Raw genomic sequence first — 18,558 nt, 5'->3', positions numbered from 1 at the left:
GTAAGAATTAAAAGTGATTTAGGGTGGGTTTGGATGGGAGGTGCGTTTACCTGCGGTTAGTGTAAAAATAGCAATGAGATTAGATACTGTAGCGATACTGTAGCGTGAGACAAAAAGTAAGCTAAACGCACCGCACCGCACCCAACCGCCCATCCAGACCCAACCTTAACCTAAATTAAAGGAAAGCCGCCAACGCAATAATTAATTATAGTAGAATAGCCAGTCAACGAAACTATAGTCAATGGTCTTCTTTTTTTATTATTATTACGTGGAAATTAGACATTTATGGTTAACACAAGTATTCTCCACCTCCTCCACAAAATAAAATAACGTGGTTGACTGGAATTTGCAATGCGTTTCAGGAGCCGTTGAATTTTGAGTCTTTGGTCAACCATTTGGGAGTTTATCCGAATTCTTGTTGAGCTGAAAAAAGAGGATCCCGAAACGCCGCCGTTTGATTTCTAAAATACCTTTCGATATTTGGTTATTAATAATCAGTTTTATATTCTTATAGGAGGCGTATCTAGTACATTCGCATTGTATTTTTTTATTCCATAATTAGTTTTAAAAATTGAATATTTTATAGGACATTTGTCAACTTTTTAATAGTGGTGGAGCTAAAAAAAAAATTGGGGGAGGGACCGGAATTAAATTGTAAATTTTTATGAATGTAAAAATGTAATTTTACTATTTTAATAGTCTATATTTTTATACTTTTTAAAGAATTAAATCAAATTTTTATTATTTTTTGGGCGATCAAAGTACAATTTGACCATTATTAATTTAAAATTTTATAAATTATAAAGAGCCGAAAAATTTTTCATTTTAAGGGGTCGATCCCCTGCTAGCCCCCCTTAGCTCCGCCATTGCCTCTTAATCATGTTTATGGGATTTAAAAACTTTACTACCGGTATATCAAATAATTCTCATATATATATATTTGAATAATCTCATTATAGATTTTGATCATATCTACTCTCTTTTTTATACGATACCTAAAACTACCCATAACCCTTCCCCTACTAATAAATAGAAAGATAATACGCTTCAACGCATTTGAACCCACGTCCTCCTGCATTTACAACAATACTCATGCCAATCGAGATAAGACACATTCAACCCATTTTATATCATATTTAATGTTTAATATGTGTACTTGAAAAAGTTTAACTGTATTATTAACCTTGTTAATATTTCTAAATGTCAATTTAACAAATTTTAATAGAAAATTAGTAACGAATATAAAGATTGACAGCGTAAGTTAAATCTAATTATATAATAATAGATGAAGGGGAACCTTGAATATCTGTGGACCAGAATAAAAAAATGCGAAAATATTGGAATTTATATAATATAATTTATTAAAATATAAAAAATATAAATGTAATATATTTAAAAATAATAATATTGAAAAATATGTGAATTCCTTTTTGAGCCTACCTGTCCCATCATCTAATTCCATTTAATTGTTTTCATCCATAGTGGTCCCCTTTTTTTTATTGCCAAGTGGAAAAGATTGAAGTTTCCTATCCAAAAGAAAATTCCCACAGCTTAGGGTGGATTTGGATGGGCGATTGGGTGCGGTGCGATGCGATGCGATGCGTTTAACTTACTTTTTGTCTCACGCTACAGTATCTAATCTCACCGCCACCGCTATTTTTACATTAACCGCAGGTAAACGCACCGCCCATCCAAACTCACCCTTAATATTCAAAAGAATCGGTACTATTATGAATGAACTAAGTTATCATTAATCGAAGTTTTAAAATATTTAATCATAATTAATTAAAAGAATAATTAACTGGAATTTCATGTGATGGCACGATGATTAATCTAAGTTCGAATTGCACTAATTATATTTATTGTTCGAGTTTTATCCCGACATTATAATTTTAAAATAAAATAATTGAATCAAATTAATTTTGATTAATTTAAGGGTTTTTGAATTAATGGAAATTTTAAAGTATTTGAGCTAATTCCATTTAATTGTTTTCATCCGTAATGGTCTTTTTTTTTGTTGTTGCCAAGTATATTAGTTGAGTTGACAAGATTGAAGTTCTCAAGTCTTTATTCTAAGGACAAAGTTAATTTTTTAAGGGATCGAAATTAAATTGTAATTTTTACGATAGTAAAAATATAATTTTACTATTTTAATAGCCTATATCTTTATGATTTTTAAATGATTAAATAAAAAAATTATCATTTCAGAAGGCCAAAGTGTAATTTTACCTCCACTAATTTAAAATTTTAAAAAGCCTAATTTTTTGGGACCGGAACCCTTGACAAGCCCTCTAACTACGCCCCTGCTCTATCCAAAAGAAAATTCCCACAGCCTAGATATGAATATTCAAAATAGTCCATTGATGAATTAAGTTATCATTAATCGAATTAAATAAAAAAATAATTAATTGGATTGAATTAATTTAAGCGGTTTTTGAATTAATGGAAATTTCTAAATTTTTTGAGTTGTGAATTTTGTTTTGGGTATATCTTAATTTTTAAATTTCTAAATGTTTTAGCCCACATAACATTATCATATGACATATTACCATTAGATCTGTTCATGAGCCAGGTTGGATCGAAGGCCTATCCGAAAAGTGGGAAGGTTTGGGTAAAAGTATAGGTCTGAAAAATGGGATTGGACAAAAAATAAAGTCCATTTAGAAAACGAGCTAGGCCATAGCTCGGGCCCAGCCTGGCCCGAATATGCAACAACAAAAAAACTGTAATTTTTGTTGTTGCTTTTTACTGTTTTCTTTTGCTATTTTGTTGTTGTTGTTGTTTTTTTCACTATTTTGCTACAATTTCACTATTTTGTTGTTATTGTATAACTCTTGTTTTATTGTTAATTTTGTTACTATTTTAGAAGCATTTGCTTGTTAAGTTGCATCTATCTTAGTGTTATTTAAGTATACATATATATTTTTTAAAAAAGTTATTTTCAAATTGTTGAAAAATATTTATTTTAATGTTTTTAGTATTTTTTATGTATTGCATATTTTTTAAAATTTATATAAAATAATACAAAAAGATTAATACGGGCCGGGCCAAGTCCGAGTTTTAACATTTTTATTTGGGCCGAGCTTAGACAAAATTTTATGCCCATTTTTGGGCCAGGCCCGGGGCTAGCAAACAAGCCTAAAATTTTGTTTGGGCCCGACCTGAACCCAACTCGGCTCATGAGCATCTCTAATTACCATCTGTTTGTTGGGTCTATTTTATTGATATTAAAAACAAAATTACATGCCATATGTATGAAAATCATAAATTTAAAACACAAAAACATTAAATAATGAAATTTATGGTTTGAAACTATATACAATCGATAGAGGTAATAAAGTGTGCATAACAAAATTAAAATGTATAAAATTATGAAATCCCACCATATGCATGTTTTTATCATTTTTTTAAGTGAAAAAACTAAAATACTCTCGAATAATATTACTTATTTTAATTACAAAAACTCATTCATGTAATTTCTTAATCAAATCGACGCTCTGTTGATTAGTGATATCAAATCAATCAGAAAATTAACTATTAGTATGTATACAGTATAATATTTTTAACTTGATTGAACCTCATATGTTGGCCTGATGGCCAATGTGTTCATCGTTTCAAGTGTGGCCTAAGTTAGAGTCGTGTTAATCGCATTGCTGTTAAAACTTTACCTATATCTTGTAATTCATATATTATTAATTTTGATTAACTCAGTTAATTTTTATTAGAATCAAATTACTTAAATTATTATATTATTTATAAAAATATTTTAATAAGTTATAAACTATTAGAAATATTTTATTTTTGGGTAAACTCCAAAAATAGTCACTTTTGTTTACCTCAGATTACATTGTAGTCACTTATGTTTGAAATGTTACATTTTAGTCACTTATGTTATCGTTTTGTTACGAAGCGGTCACACTACCGTTAAAATCCGTTACCTCCCTAACGGAAGTCCTACGTGGCAATCCAAATGGGTTTTAAACGCCAACTTGGATGTCTAGATGTTGGGATGAACATAGGTTTTTAATTAAATAAAATTCAATTTGGACTGTCACGTAAGACATTCAAGTTGACAATTAAAATCCATTTGGACTGTCACGTAGGATTGCCTTTAGGGAAGTAACGGAGCTTAACGATAGAGTGATCACTTCATAACAAAACGAAAACGTAAGTGATTAAAACATAACATTTCAAACATAAGTGAATAAAATATAATTTGAGACAAACAAAAGTGACTATTTTTATAGTTTACCCTTTATTTTTTAAAATAACAAGTTCAATTCAATTTATTTAAGGAAAGAATAATATTTCTTTTTGAGGAAGGAAAGAACTTTAATAAGAATTAAATTAACAAATAATGGGCCATTAAAGATGGAATATCGCTTTTTCTCTCCCTTTTCCATTGAAAGCGGTCCACCGAACAGATAAATTGTCTTTTTCTTTTTTCTTTCTTTTCGGCCACGATGAAGCACAACTTCAGGATGGAATGGTAAAATTGCTGTAAGGTCCTTTAAAAGATTCTAAAATTTTAAATTAATATAATAATAAATTTCATTTTAATCCTCTCATAGTCAATTTTGATTCTAAAAATATTCTGCCTTAGCCTCTGCCTTTTGTTTAAATATTCGTATACTTGAGTTATTGTATACATTAATAAATTATATAATGCGGTTTTATTAAAAATTGTAAAAGGAAATATAAATGTATTATTATTTGTGTATTTTTTATTTTTATTTTTAAATTTACGAGCTATTGATCTGGTTACAGGTTAAAAGGAGACAGAAGTTTTCATTAATTTGGACAGACCTAAATTCATATTTAATAATATTTTTACTTTTAATTTTAAATATTAATATTATTTTAAATAATGAAACTAGAGTTGTTCATGGCCGGACCGGATGCTAACAAAATTTTAGGTCTGATTGCTAGGCCCGGACTTGACTCGGCCCAAACATGAGCCTCAATTTATGTCCAAGTCCGACCCGGATAAAATGTTATAACTCGGGTCCAGTCCGTATTAATTTTATCTTTTATATAAGAAAAATTAAAAATATAACACACCAAATACACTAAAAATATTAAAATAAATGTTTCTCAACAAATTGAAAATAAATTAAAAAAGTCTCTTTATACTTAAATAATGCTAAGATAAGTGCAACTTAACAATCAAATGTTTCTAAAATAGTAGCAAAATTAACAATAAAACAAGTGTTATACAATATCCAAACATTAACAAAAAATAATAGCAACGTAATAATAAAATGGTAGCAAAACAGGTGGAAAAACAGCAGCAAAAAACAACAGAATTTTTTTTATTGAAAATTTAAACCGGGTTAAAAACCTTACTTAAGGCCAAGCCTGTTTTCCAAAACGGGCCTTGGTTTTTTGCTCAAGTCCACTTTTCGGACGGATCTTTAGATCGAACCTAGCCATAAATATATTATTAAATCTGTTTTTACTACTTAAATAAATACATTAATTTTAAATGAATAATAATTAAAAATATTCTTTCAGGTCTAAAATAAGAGTAGAAAAGTACTAATTTAATCACGCAAATAACCAAGCATGCATCTTTTAGCATCTTATAAAAGTTGTTCTTTTTCTTGGGTCAACATAGCATCTTAAAAAGTTAACTGGAAAAGAGAAAACTTTTTAGCTAGCGATCATATATATAAAAGGTTATTATTTTTAAAATCTCTTTTATTTGTATAAAATTTTAATATATTAATAATTTTTATATAAAATTTAAAATATCTATATTTGATCCACATATATTCATTTAGTATTATAATATAATTTAAATACAATTTAAATTATTTATATTTATATAACTTTTAAATATTTACTAAAAGTTGGTTAGAATAATGATTAAAATTCCTCTTTGAATGATACAGTCATTTTCTTCTCTCTCAATATTATAAAGATAGCATGTTGTATTATATACGGGGTGAAATAATAAATTTTATTGGGGTGGAATTAAATTATATATAATTTTAATGTGTTATATTTTTATAATTTTAGATGATTAAATTAAATTGTATTATTTTGAGGGGTCAAAGTACAATTTTATCATTATTAATTTAAAATTTTATAAATTATAAAAGATTTAAATAAAAAATTTTCATTTTAGGAGGGTCGGAGCCCTGCTAGCCCCTCTTAGATCTGCCCTGATTTTATATTTTAATTATTTTTTGACAATTCACATATGTCAATGTAGATGAAAATATTTATGTAACAATTTTATATAAAAAAGTTGATATGAAAACATTCGAGTCTCATAATTTTCTCTTTGTGTATCTATTTTTCTATATCTATCAATTCAAATAGTTCAGAACCGTTTTATAATTTTTTAAAATTAAGGGACCAAAACATAAAATTGTTAAAATTTAGTGACCTCGGATGTATTTTGCACTAATAAGTATAAATAGGTATATAATAACCCATTTATGAATTATAATTTTTATTTATAACTAAAAATAATGAAAAAGAAAAAGAAAAGAAAGGTTCAGCCTTTTTTTTCTCTTCATGTGCAGTAATCATGTTCTATGAGTCTTTTTTTTGTTCCTTTATTTTCGTATTGTGTGTTCGGCATTTTCGGGACCCATATAAACTAAAAAACCTTTTTTTGTTTCGTGTCATGTTGTAGCTGCTGTAGCATTGTCGTGTTAGGGAAACGACACACCCAGAAAATTGTCTTTGGTCTTTCTGGATTCATCCCCTATAAATTAAATTAAATTCTCCTCTCGAATTTAGGAACTTGAGGCCTTTAACAATCGAAACAGCAAATTAAAGCTACGCCAAGCAAAAAATAAAAAGAAAAAGAAAAAAAAATGGAGAATCAGTGCCAGAATGGAACTGAAACTCTTCTCAAAGTGTCAACTCTCAATTGCATCGATCTTTCTAATCCTGATATTCATCAATCTGTCTCTTTACTAAAGCAGGTTTTTGTTTCCCTCTCAATATTTTTTTTCTGTTTTTATTGAATTTTTCATTGGGATTTAATTTTTTTTTTTGGTTATGGTTTTGAAGTTGGTTATATATATATATATATATATATATATATTGAAGATAAACCCAGAATTAATGTGTTGGAAATTTGGTGAATTTTTTAGGCTTGTTTAGATTGTGGGTTTTTTTACTTGATAAACCATGGGATAAGCCAGGAATTCATGGATGAAGTATTTGGTCAAAGCAAGAGCTTTTTTGAATTGCCATTAAATGAGAAAATGAAAGTTTTGAGGAATGAAAAACACAGAGGATACACCCCAGTGCTTGATGAGCTTCTTGACCCTGATAATCAAGTTCATGGTTAGCAATTCTTTCTTCTTACTGATTATATGCTATTTGAGAATCAAGTTGGTTCCTTTCGGAGAAGTTTTTGCGAATCCGTTGTACCCTTCAACGTGTCAATATTGTCCTTAAGTTCAGATGGAGTTTTGTCCCTTTATTCTGTCAAGAACTCGAGCCAGAGGCGGGTTTATAGAGTGAGAGCGCCTAGTTAGATCAGGCTGTACATGATGCACAGCAATCCATTTGCTATTGGTAGGGTTTGAACCCAAGCCTTGAATGGCATCAACGGGAATAAGTACCATCACTTGATCAACTCCGCCTCGCTTTCGACAGAGTCAAGGGACAAAGTTCCCCTTTACAGGACTATTTATATATATATTTGGTTTTCCTTTCATATTGATCATTAATGAAATAGTTCAACTAAAGTATTGAGCTTTTTTTTCGCTTGTGAGGTAGTAGGAGACTACAAAGAGGGGTATTACATAGGTGTGGAAGTACCCGAAGATGATCCTGAAGCGGAGAAGCCGTTTTACGGACCAAATGTTTGGCCTGAAGATGGTAACCATATTGGATTTTTGTTGATTGGTGTGTCTTGCAAGACGTGGTTTAAAGAAAAAATTTTCCTGATATTCTTGGGATATTTTTTTGGTTTTTGATTAGGTCTTTTGCCTGGATGGAGGCAAACTATGGAAAAATTCCATCACCAGGCATTGTAAGTTTATAAGCTAGTATGTTATTTAAGTAGCTATGTGTGATTTCGTGGTAACATGCGAGAAAATAAGCTAATAAGATTTTGTTTTTGTTTATAATGTGTAAACCAGGGAGGTGGCAAAAGCAGTTGCAAGAATCATAGCGCTTGCACTTGGCCTAGAGGTTGATTTTTTTGATAAGCCTGAGATGCTCGGGAAGCCTATTGCCACCTTGCGGTTACTACACTATGGAGGTGGTGGAAAGATCATGGGACTGCTCTTATTTTCATCTTGATGTATTTGCACGGTTGATTTTAACTCATTATATGAATTTCATATGCTTCTCAGGTCAAGTTTCTGATCCATCAAAAGGATTATATGGAGCTGGAGCACATTCTGATTACGGATTGATTACGCTTTTGGCAACAGATGATGTGATGGGTCTGCAAGTATGAACATTTTCCTTAACATGCGATTATATTACCTTTATTCTTCACATTTGACTAGTTAACAAAAAGTTTATTACGGTTTTTGGCAGATATGCAAAGATAAAGATGCAAAACCTCAGATATGGGAGTATGTAGCACCGGTAAAAGGGTTAGTTGCTAATGGCCTGCTGAGATTCAAGCTTTTTGGGTTACTTTGCTGATGACATGCTTAAAACTTTTCTTTTTTTTACAGAGCTTTTATAGTCAATCTTGGGGACATGCTCGAACGGTGGAGCAACTGTATATTCAAGTAAGCCACTTTCTGTGGTAAACTATATTATGATATATGACTCACATTATCGTCATGATAAGTGTAAATCCGTTATCCAAGGCCGCATCTCCATTGATCTAGAGCATATGCTGCTGTATTTTTCTTGGTTTCTTACTTTGTGACTAAATACTTGGTGTTCAAATGTACCCAGGTCCACTTTGCACCGAGTTTTGGGGAATGGTCAGGAGAGATATTCTGTAAGGCTCCTTACCTTCATTAACCCGATTTTTGTCATTCATGTTTTAAGAGCCATTGCTGCCTTTCCATGATTCATTATTGTCATGTCATTATATCAGGTTGCTTCAATATATATTCATCCGATCATAACTGCTATTTACGTATCAAGTCTGACTTTTGCGCTTGTTATATATCTATTTTTGATGTACTTATTTGTATTCAATCTGATGCTTTTCGATCTGATGTATGTCTTATATCGCTAGGTTCTTTATTCTTCTTGAAATACCCACATACGATGTATGTTGTATTAGAACATTGGTGTAGAGTTATAACCTCCAAATTCATATCTTTGTTGAGCACATGTATTTGACACTCGTATCGAAATCCGAGAAACATAGCGTATATCAACAGCATATGACATAACATATAACTATGGTTTATGTCTGTTGTTTCTGATTACAGATTGCATACTTTGTTGAGCCGAGTCATGACTGTCTTGTCGAATGTTTACCCACTTGCAAGTCCGAAAACAATCCTCCCAAGTAAGTGTTATTGTCAAAAGTGTTCTAATTATAGATAATATGGATTGAAGTCCATCTCAAAACTCTTGACTTTTCATTTTTCTTTACGTGCTTTCTTTAAGTACCCTTATCCGATGCCCTGTTCGAGAACAACCCCAGTCAAAGCAACATACCTTTAGATAATCTTGTATGGTCTGAATACCAACTCTAATCGAGCTGCTGCATGTATTCCTAACCAGGTTTCCACCGATCTATTGTGCAACGTACCTGAGCCAACGATACAAGGACACTCATGCTGAGTTAAGCGTATACGAGAAACATCAAACTTGAAGTCCTCCTGGATTATGTCTAGGTATAAGGTTACCTTATAATTTTCGTATCATAGGCTCATTATCAATTTCAAAATCTATTTTACCTAATATCAAACGTTAGAAAAATCTATTTTACTCAAAATGTATATGTATTACAATAACGGGTTATCATTCCTAATAAAAAGTTATTCACAGTTTTTCCATTTTTACTTGTTTTCGCTGCAAGTATCCATATCCGATATCTATATGCAACAAACATTCAAATTCTCAAGTTTAGGAATCAGAACCGGAGCTTGGTGTGGTTAAAATGCTGAATGAATGTACGTGATGAACTAGAATGACAATGGTGTTATGAGCCAACACTGATTTTCATATTGCCTCAAATGTTATGAAACAAATAAAGACTATAAAACAAGTAAAAATTGATGGTTACAAAAGCCCAAGAAAATTACAATTATTGTGGGATACATGTATACTTTCTGTAATTTTGTTAAACTAGTCCTGTTTCAGATTGTGAATCAGACCTAACTGCACAAATAAATGGGCTTTCGAGATTGTTACCGTTTTATTCAAGCACGACCTGAAAGCACAAGCGGGCCACTCTTTCTGGACAAGCATGTTTTTGAGCCCTTCCTCTTTGCTTCTTGAAAACTCAGTTCGATTTACAGGTTAATTTTCTAATTCGTCCGGTACATGTAACTTCTCGATGGCAGCCTGGTTAAAGAAAAAATATTGAAACACATCCTAGGTTTAAAGAGCAAAGGTTCATTTCTTTTTAGGGAGAAGCAATACTGAAAAGAAAGGAAAAACAAGATAAGAATAAAAGAAAGATCAAGTATAAGTAGATACCTTAATCGTAGCAACATCGGTTGCAGATGGCTTTAAATCCAAAGCAATACCGAAATGAAGCATGGCTTTTTCGTGCATGTTTTGTCGCTTATAGATTTTACCCATCAAAGCATATACACTGCTTTCACGAGGGGCATACTCTTTAAGTTCCTGTAGAACTTCAAGAGCTTCATCAAATTTCTCCAGACTCATCAGTATGTTAGCCTTTTGATACATCGGAAGCGGGTTTTTTCTGTCTGAAAAAATCGCGCAGTCCATTATCTTGATGGCATCTTCACTTCTCTGTAGAATGATTGATAGAAAAATTCAAAGAATTCCCAAGACAATACCATTCAAGTCAAGATATAAACAGTATGTAAAGTAGCTTGACCTTTAAGGCATGGAGAGCGGTTCCAAGATAAGACATTATAACAGAAGAACGTGGATTTATGTGGAAAGCAGTTCTAAAGTGATGCTCGGAAAACTCAAACTTCTCTTGGCGAAGAAAGATCATTCCTAGACCATACCAGGCATTGTAATGCCTTGAATCGATCTGAAGGGCATCCTGGTAGCTCTTGGTTCCATTCTCAAAATCCTCTAAAGCAACATACCTGCAGATGAAAATGTTCTGGGGGAACTTTTAATGAACAAATAAAGGATGAAGTGCGAATTAACAAGTTTAAAGTTAAAGGAAATTATCCATGTAAACATACTCATGACCACAAAGGGTGTGGGCATATGCAAATCTTGTATTCAGTTGCACAGATCGTTGGAAATTTTTCAGAGCTGTTTCGTGGTCTTTCTGCAAGCTGTTACAGTTTCCCATGGCACACCTGCAAGTTAATTCGAATATAAAAAACCGAACAAAAATATAGGTGATTATATTAACTCTCAAAGCTGCTCTCTAAACCCTCAAAGCAGCTACTAAACAAGGCAGATGGATAGAAATTAGTCTCAGGAAATAACAGCTTTTAGAAACTTGGGATAGTGAAATTGGTAATATTTACGAATTATTCAAGAAAGAGAATGCTAATGCCATTGCACTACTCAACGAAAAGTTAGATAAATCTACCATGATTGAGGAGCTAAGCGGTCAGTTGATATCAGTTCCCGCGCTAGGTAACTCAACTTCATATCTTCCTTTAAATGCTGCAAGAAGATAAAGACAGCTCTCAACAAAGAAATTTAGCCATAAAATTAGAGGGAAAATCAGTCAAAGTTTGAAAGAGACCACTTCCTATAAGACTTTCGCAAGCAGAAACCAGATAGAGTTCATCCTGATGAGTATAAATTAGTAAAGCAACAACATTTCAAGAAATGTAACATGTTACATAACTTTTCAAGGATCAAGGAAACTCACGTATAGAACAGTGGAGTAAATATCCATTCCTTCTAAACTGTAAGGAGACACTCGAAGGGAAAGACTAAATACCCGATCAGCTTCTAAGTAATCAACCAATTCGAAATGTGCTTTCCCAACCTGCGTCAGAAATTTTTGAAATATACTTCATAGTAACGAATTGTCAAAACATATGTAGGAGACTTGTGAAAACACCCAAGTCCTTCAGTTAACCAACAAAATTAAGTAAAAACTTTACTAAATTAGCCTACAACAAGTCTAAGTGGAAAGCATAAAATACGGAAAGCATGTCTCTCTCTGTGAAAGATTATTTAAAATCACAAGTCAAGACTGATTGATCAACCTGGTATGAGACAATCTAACATCAAGAGAGGAAGAAAACGGAGAATGTTGCACCAGAAGTGTTACCTGGGACAGCACCCAGCTTGTATTATAATGCCTAAGTGGAAGTGTTAGAAAGGTATTCAGTGCATCCTGTAGACCGAAGAATTATCAAAAGCATTGAGCATTGCCCCAGAGATCTGAAATATTACTGTTTCTTCAAGCTAAATGCATAGTTACCTGACACCTATACAGGCAAGAAAGCCTATAGCCTTCCCCAAGGGTTTTTATAAGGCCTAAAACTTCAGAAACGCCGCTGCTAACTTTTGATCTGCTAATAGCAACCCCACCAACTGGAACAGTAGGTCCATCTTGGTCAAGGGATCTAACATCACCAGGAGATGAACTTGAATTTGCTGATGCCAAATTTGCACAAATATCATCAAATATTTCAGCGCTTATCCCTAAACAATATCAGAATCAAAGTTTCTAGGCAGCAGAGCAGGTAAAAAAGGTAGCTAATGGGAAGAGGGATTTGTGTTTCCATTCATCAGAAGAAGAATAGCATTTTGGCTCGGTTCAATCAAATAACTATCACAATTAGGTTCCCAAAATGAACACATGAAAGAAATTAGCTTTCTTTCGTCATGCCCACGAATCATAAATCAACTAACAATCTCAATTTGGAACTTATTAGAGAATTTATAAAAAACTGAAGTAGCAGAATTCAGAGAACTACTGATGAATAAGAAGTTTTATAACCTTCTTCAATATTATCGTTCGCCAAATATTGAGAATTACGAACTGTCACAGTACGAAAAGCGACAGAACTCAACTTAGCTCCAAGGTATTTAGAAGAGCTAGTCCCATTTCCATCTACTCCTGTGGTATTTGCATTTGTGTCGACCCCAGCATCTCCAGCAAGTCTTGTACTTCGACGGGGACCAGATTCGGAGAATAGCCTCCCAGAAATCTAACAAAAAAGGATTAACAAACTACTTCAGTTATAGTACAAGGAAGTTTCATATTGTATAACATGTAAGCACAGGTATAATACCGAAGCACTGATTCCACTAACTGGACATGGACGTGCCAAACTATCAAAGTAATTAAAGATAACTGACACCTGTTCGAATAATTCCATGTATCAAAATTTTACTAAAAATTTATTTCATCCTACCCCAAAAGTTCTATAAAGAAAACCATGTTACACCACCAATGAGCATGATTCTGTTGATTACATAAATGATGGACAACATAGCTATATCCATACATTACTTATTCTTCGGTTTCTGATGGTCAAGAACCATGAAACCAATGGCATGCAAAATAACGGTTTCAACAAAGCTCTAAACGCCAAGAAGGATTAAAAAGAAATACTGCATTTATGAACACTTTTACCTTTCGTAATTTTCCTTCATCAACAAACTTTCTTCGAGGGGCTTGAACAAGAGAGTTCACCACTGACTTTGGAGAACCATCAGCATTAACTGTGTTGAGATTGGAACCATTTGGCTGTGCATTTCTACACAAAGGTGGTGGAACAACTCCTGACAACTACAACATACATAGAAATTCATGTTGGTTGCCCCTAATCAGACCCATACAACCCCACCCCCCAAAAAAAAAAAAAACCTAGCTAAGTAACCTCAAAGCATCTACCCTAAATTAACTAACCAATCAAAACATAGAACTCTACATAAAACATGATTCAGTATTTTGAATTTCACGCCACCTTACCTGTGAAGCCAATGGTGAAGGAGTATTATAAAGTGATATATTTGAAGGACCACCACCATTATGGGGCTGTGAAGCAGATATTGCTGCTCCATGATGATTACTGGGGATGTCTCTAAAGCTATTCACTTGTGTGTTTTTCAGTTGCCTAGGACTGACATCTTCTGAACTAAAGTTCAGGGAAGAAACCAGATTACAACCCTCACTCGCCACATGCAAATTTGGGGAGGCTAACCCAAGATAGAAGTGCTGCTTTTCAATGCAAAGAGCAGCTGCTTCCCCAAAAACCACAGTTGCTTCTTCAGCAGCACCTGATATAATCATATAAATAGATAAGAGAAATACAGGGTGAATATAAGATCAAGCCAATTGATAGCAATTTGCAGAGCCATTTTAGTGACTTATTATTTATAAGTCCAATGGCAATAGCAGACGGAAATTGAACTGAACCTATGACGTATAGCAGTTCAAAGACATTAACTAAAAGATATGTGAGATTGAGGATCTGATCAACCTAGCGTAATAGCATAGCACTAGAAAGAATATAGAATCTTGAGAACAATTTTTGACAGACCTAATATACACAACTCCTCATATGCAGACCAAAGTAAAGGATCTATAGACAAAGCCAGCCTAAAATGATGAATAGCACTTCTCTTTCTATCTGTGTACCTGAAAAAGAGACATTACTCAATTATGAAACGTGAAGATCAAAACTATTTGAAAATTGAAATATAGTCCGACAATCCAAGTGGTTAAACAAAGGAAAAGTCAAAGTATAGAGGATTTAATTCCTTCATTGTAGGGGATCCCATTAAGATTTTCTGCCTCTGTCTAGCCAGTAATGAGACTAAGTAACATTATATAAAAGCAAGAAAGAAGGTGGACTTCAACACAAACAATAACCATCCCCTGCATTTATCAAGCCATCTTTGGAGAATAAGTTTTAGACAATATCAATGCAAATTTCAGAAAACAACAGTACATTGTCTCTCCCTAAATTTCTAAAATATCTCCTAGATTAAGAAGAAATAACTCAGATCAACCTGTAAATAAGGCCAAGAAGATAATGACCAGATGCACCATTTGGAATCTGCAAAAGGAAAAACGAAAAAGAAAATGGACTATCAAGATATTACCATTACAGATCATGTGAAAGTCACAGGCAACTAACTTGTCTAAGAAAACATCATCAATACCTCTCCACCAGGCTCATTACTAGGACATAAAGCCGTTTCAGCTTCATTAAGTAGATCCATCTGAAAGCATGATATCGCAAACAAATAACGGGATTGACTTGTTTGCATTCCTTCATATGAAGAAAAACTTTTTATCACAGGGGCTATGATTTAATATACTAAAACAACTTCAAACAATTAAAACAAGGCAAGACGCATACCCTTTAGAATATAATACGCTGAGTAAGCTTGATTGTTCTGCAAGTAGCTAGCAGCTAACAACTGCAAATTCATCTACATTTAAACCAAAAAATCATATTTCATTTCGCAATTCAAAGTAAAGAACCCACTACAAAATAACAAGAAAATTGAATTTAGAACCTTAATGTTACTAATTTATCAAGTTCCACAACCAAAATCTATATTCTCCGCGAAACTTAAGGAACATTGAACACTAATTGAACAATACGAATTGAAATTTGAAAAATCTAATGCCATGTATTAAACACGAAAAAAAAAAGAATTCCGGGAAAGAAAATTAAGAAACCGATTAATCATTAACAAATGATTGAAGCAATGCCAACAGTGGATCTTGAAAATACAACGAACAGTTGTTCCCCTTTCACTCGTAAACGATTGAAGAATCAAAAGGTTCTTTCTAAAAAGACCAGAAAAGATTTTCATTTTACCAACCGAAAAGAACAAATTTGAAAAAAGAAAAAGTTCAAATTTTTCTTTTTTTGGAATGAGCGAGTTACCTCGGAAGGGAACTCAGCACAAAGACGGTCGCAAAGGAAGATGGCGTTTTTGAACATGAAATGGCGGAGACTGTTTTGAACACAGTCTGTGAGTATAGCTTCCATGGCGCCTTTTCTTTTTTCTTTTTCTTGCTTTCTTTCCTTCTTTCTTATTGGTTCGAAGAAAAGATGAAGTTTTTTCTGGGTTGGTTTTATTTTAGGTTTCAAAATAAGAATGTCACGTGCTTCTACGCTTTCAAATTTTTCAAATTCAGCAATTCGCACGTGACATTGTTTTGGATAAACTACTACTCGAATTTAAATCATTTACTTTTATTTTTAAGAATTTATTTTTTATTTTTTAATTTTTAAAATTCATGTTTAACTGTTAATGTTATTAAAATTATTTGATTAAAAATATATTTCTTACAATATCATTTTTAATTATATTCCGATTAAATGATTATTTTTATTTTAAAATATCATGCTAATCAATTTAGCAACAAAAATATAATAGTATTAACAATTGCAGTTAAATTTTAAATTTTAAAAAATTTGAAAATAAAATAAGAAATAAATTTCAAATCTGTAAAAGTATAGAAACTATGTCACATAATATTTGATGTGTGTCATTTATTGATATTAATAACAAAATAACTTAGTTAATATAGTCTCGATAATTTGAGATGTAATTATAATATGTTCAAATTTGAAGACTAATTTAAAATGAGCGACAAAATTTAGGAATGCTTCGTGCAATTACTTAATATATTTTTATAAATCAATTAGCTCGATTTTAATATACTTTAATAGTAAAATTAAATAAGTAAAGATGAGCCGAGTAAAATTTAATCGATTGAATTCAAATTTGATTAATTGGATTATGAAATTAAATTTATGTTACAATGTATAAGTTAAATTATATTTTACTTCCTAAAATGATAAAATTTTAATTTAATCATTTAAAATTATAAAAGTATAAGCTAATGCAATGATAATAACTATAAGAAAATACATAACTTAATTCCGAGCCCTCAAAATAATTTATGGCTTTGCCCTATTTATTGATGTATGTTAATTTAAGTGATAAAAACTTTGGTGTTACGTAAGTAAAGTTTGGGTTGGGGTTTTGTGTTAAGAGAACTTTGAATTTGTTTAAGAATTTGATTCAGTTTTACTTCATTTTTTATTTTTTAAATAAAATTTAGTTAAAATTCAAATTCACTTTCGAATATAAAAAGCAATATATTTACAATTTTAAATTTATCGTATATTATATTTAAAGTATAAAGATTAATATAATTGTAAATGATATATCTCTAATAATCTAAAATTATAATAAAATAAATACAAAACAACAACAAATCAAATATTGAAATATATCTATCTAGCAACATAAATATATTCAGATGGGGCTAATATATGGTGAAACTTAAGCATAGAATAAACCGAAGAGAATCGATATATAACATTCACGCATGATAAGTCTCGAACATTAAAATAACTCAAGGTATTTGTCAACACCGTAAAGACTTCATTGACGTATCATTTTTTAGAGTTTACAAATACAAATATATATATATATATATATATATATATATATATATATATATATATCAAAGTTACTATAAAATAAAATCAAATATGATAATTGTCTAAGGCGTGGTCTTTTAAACAAGACCAATAAGTTTTATCAACAAAATTTCAACTACCTCCAATATCATTAAATTCATATTAAATTTATATTTTGGTCATTTAACTTTAAAAGTTATAAAATAGTTGTTAAATTATTTGATAGTTTTCATTCAAGTTACTGAAATATTCGAAAGTTTTTATTTAAGTCACTGAGTTGTTAATGTTTTTTTTTTAAGTTAGGCTAGCGAGCTTCAAACGACAATTTGACAATCGGTACGATAGATCGATACTCACTGGTGAGTAAAAAAACATATTTTAGATAGTAAAGATGGTGATCAATGTAAAAAATCAGAGAAAAAAATTGTTCGGATTTTACTTTACTGATTAGTGATATTTAAAATTGTTTTATGAAAAAAATCGAACTATAAAATAGTAGAAGAATAAAAGCTCTAGTTTGGTACAAACAAAAAAGACCATACAACAAATTTTTAAATGAAAACTTTTAAACTTATCAAATTTTTATATAACGGGCTAGGTCCAATTCCAAATTGCTTGCACTTAGAGGCGTCCATGGGCCAGGCCGGGCTGGGCCCAAAAAGATTTCGGCCAGCATCCTAGGCCCGGGCCTAGCCCGACCTGAAATATGGCCCGAAATTTTGTCCAGGCCTGGCCCGGGAAAAATTCCTAAGCCCGAGCCCGGCCCGACCCATTTTTTAATAAACACCAAAATTTATTTTAAAATAAAAAATAAATATTTATTTATTATTCGGGCCGGGTCGGGCCAAAAAAGTTGTACCCGAGGCCCGGCCCGTTTTCTAAAACAGGCCTCATTTTTTGCCCTAACCCATATTTCGGGCCTATATTTTTACCAAAACCCTCCCATATTTTGGACGGGCCTTCGGGTGGGCCGGGCCGCCCGGCCCATGGACACCTCTACTTGCACTTTGCTAACCGCACCGTTTCGACGGGAACAAAATTAATAAACAACGTGTAGCTTCTCTAGCAAAATAGATAT

At 31.9% G+C, this 18,558-nt stretch overlaps 2 protein-coding genes across 8 annotated transcripts; one reads left to right on the top strand and one right to left on the bottom strand.

Annotated features, from left to right (window-relative positions):
• Window positions 1–6,631: 6,631 nt before the first annotated feature.
• Window positions 6,632–9,950, top strand: LOC105782329 (2-oxoglutarate-Fe(II) type oxidoreductase hxnY). 3 transcript variants are annotated; one of them, XM_052626737.1, is made up of 11 exons: window positions 6,632–6,941; window positions 7,164–7,308; window positions 7,747–7,848; window positions 7,951–8,002; window positions 8,112–8,233; window positions 8,328–8,428; window positions 8,518–8,576; window positions 8,661–8,717; window positions 8,890–8,935; window positions 9,378–9,457; window positions 9,676–9,950. In XM_052626737.1, exons 1-11 carry the CDS (start codon window positions 6,831–6,833, stop codon window positions 9,764–9,766), a joined length of 966 nt encoding a protein of 321 aa, XP_052482697.1. In that variant the 5' UTR covers window positions 6,632–6,830; the 3' UTR covers window positions 9,767–9,950. The 3 variants fall into 3 exon arrangements, with proteins under 3 accessions (XP_052482697.1, XP_012462462.1, XP_012462461.1); XM_012607008.2 differs by having other exon boundaries at window positions 6,634–6,941; window positions 7,113–7,308; window positions 7,750–7,848; XM_012607007.2 differs by having other exon boundaries at window positions 6,634–6,941; window positions 7,113–7,308.
• On the bottom strand, window positions 9,316–16,093 carry LOC105782328 (cell division cycle protein 27 homolog B). Of its 5 annotated transcripts, none has more exons than XM_052626732.1 (17): window positions 15,930–16,093; window positions 15,393–15,465; window positions 15,193–15,302; window positions 15,040–15,086; window positions 14,568–14,665; window positions 13,997–14,304; window positions 13,658–13,813; window positions 13,019–13,229; window positions 12,497–12,672; window positions 12,344–12,409; window positions 11,936–12,055; window positions 11,648–11,724; window positions 11,289–11,408; window positions 10,967–11,186; window positions 10,597–10,878; window positions 10,309–10,461; window positions 9,316–9,703 (listed from the first exon to the last, which is right to left on the bottom strand). In XM_052626732.1, exons 1-16 carry the CDS (start codon window positions 16,032–16,034, stop codon window positions 10,417–10,419), a joined length of 2,214 nt encoding a protein of 737 aa, XP_052482692.1. In that variant the 5' UTR covers window positions 16,035–16,093; the 3' UTR covers window positions 9,316–9,703; window positions 10,309–10,416. The 5 variants fall into 5 exon arrangements, with proteins under 5 accessions (XP_052482692.1, XP_052482693.1, XP_052482695.1 ...); XM_052626733.1 differs by having other exon boundaries at window positions 15,193–15,252; window positions 15,930–15,996; XM_052626735.1 differs by lacking the exon at window positions 14,568–14,665 and having other exon boundaries at window positions 15,193–15,252; window positions 15,930–15,996.
• Between the last annotated feature and the right edge of the window lie 2,465 nt (window positions 16,094–18,558).

Source organism: Gossypium raimondii, chromosome 13 (assembly GCF_025698545.1).
Source record: "Gossypium raimondii isolate GPD5lz chromosome 13, ASM2569854v1, whole genome shotgun sequence".
NCBI lineage: Eukaryota > Viridiplantae > Streptophyta > Magnoliopsida > Malvales > Malvaceae > Gossypium > Gossypium raimondii.
Note: the sequence above shows the minus strand (reverse complement) of the source record. Positions and strands in the feature narration are given on the sequence as shown.

What these genes read in the sequence shown, in the direction of transcription:
- LOC105782329 (XM_012607007.2), top strand. Translation starts at nt 6,831, where the DNA reads ATGGAGAATCAGTGCCAGAATGGAACTGAAACTCTTCTCAAAGTGTCA. An exon ending in CTGTCTCTTTACTAAAGCAG is followed by an intron (nt 6,942 to 7,112) that starts GTTTTTGTTTCC and finishes TGAATTTTTTAG; the next exon opens with GCTTGTTTAGATTGTGGGTT. An exon ending in AAATGTTTGGCCTGAAGATG is followed by an intron (nt 7,849 to 7,950) that starts GTAACCATATTG and finishes GTTTTTGATTAG; the next exon opens with GTCTTTTGCCTGGATGGAGG.
- LOC105782328 (XM_052626732.1), bottom strand. Translation starts at nt 16,034, where the DNA reads ATGGAAGCTATACTCACAGACTGTGTTCAAAACAGTCTCCGCCATTTC. An exon ending in ATGAAGGAAAATTACGAAAG is followed by an intron (nt 13,230 to 13,657) that starts GTAAAAGTGTTC and finishes CTTTTTTGTTAG; the next exon opens with ATTTCTGGGAGGCTATTCTC. An exon ending in GAACGATAATATTGAAGAAG is followed by an intron (nt 12,673 to 13,018) that starts GTTATAAAACTT and finishes ATTTGGCATCAG; the next exon opens with CAAATTCAAGTTCATCTCCT.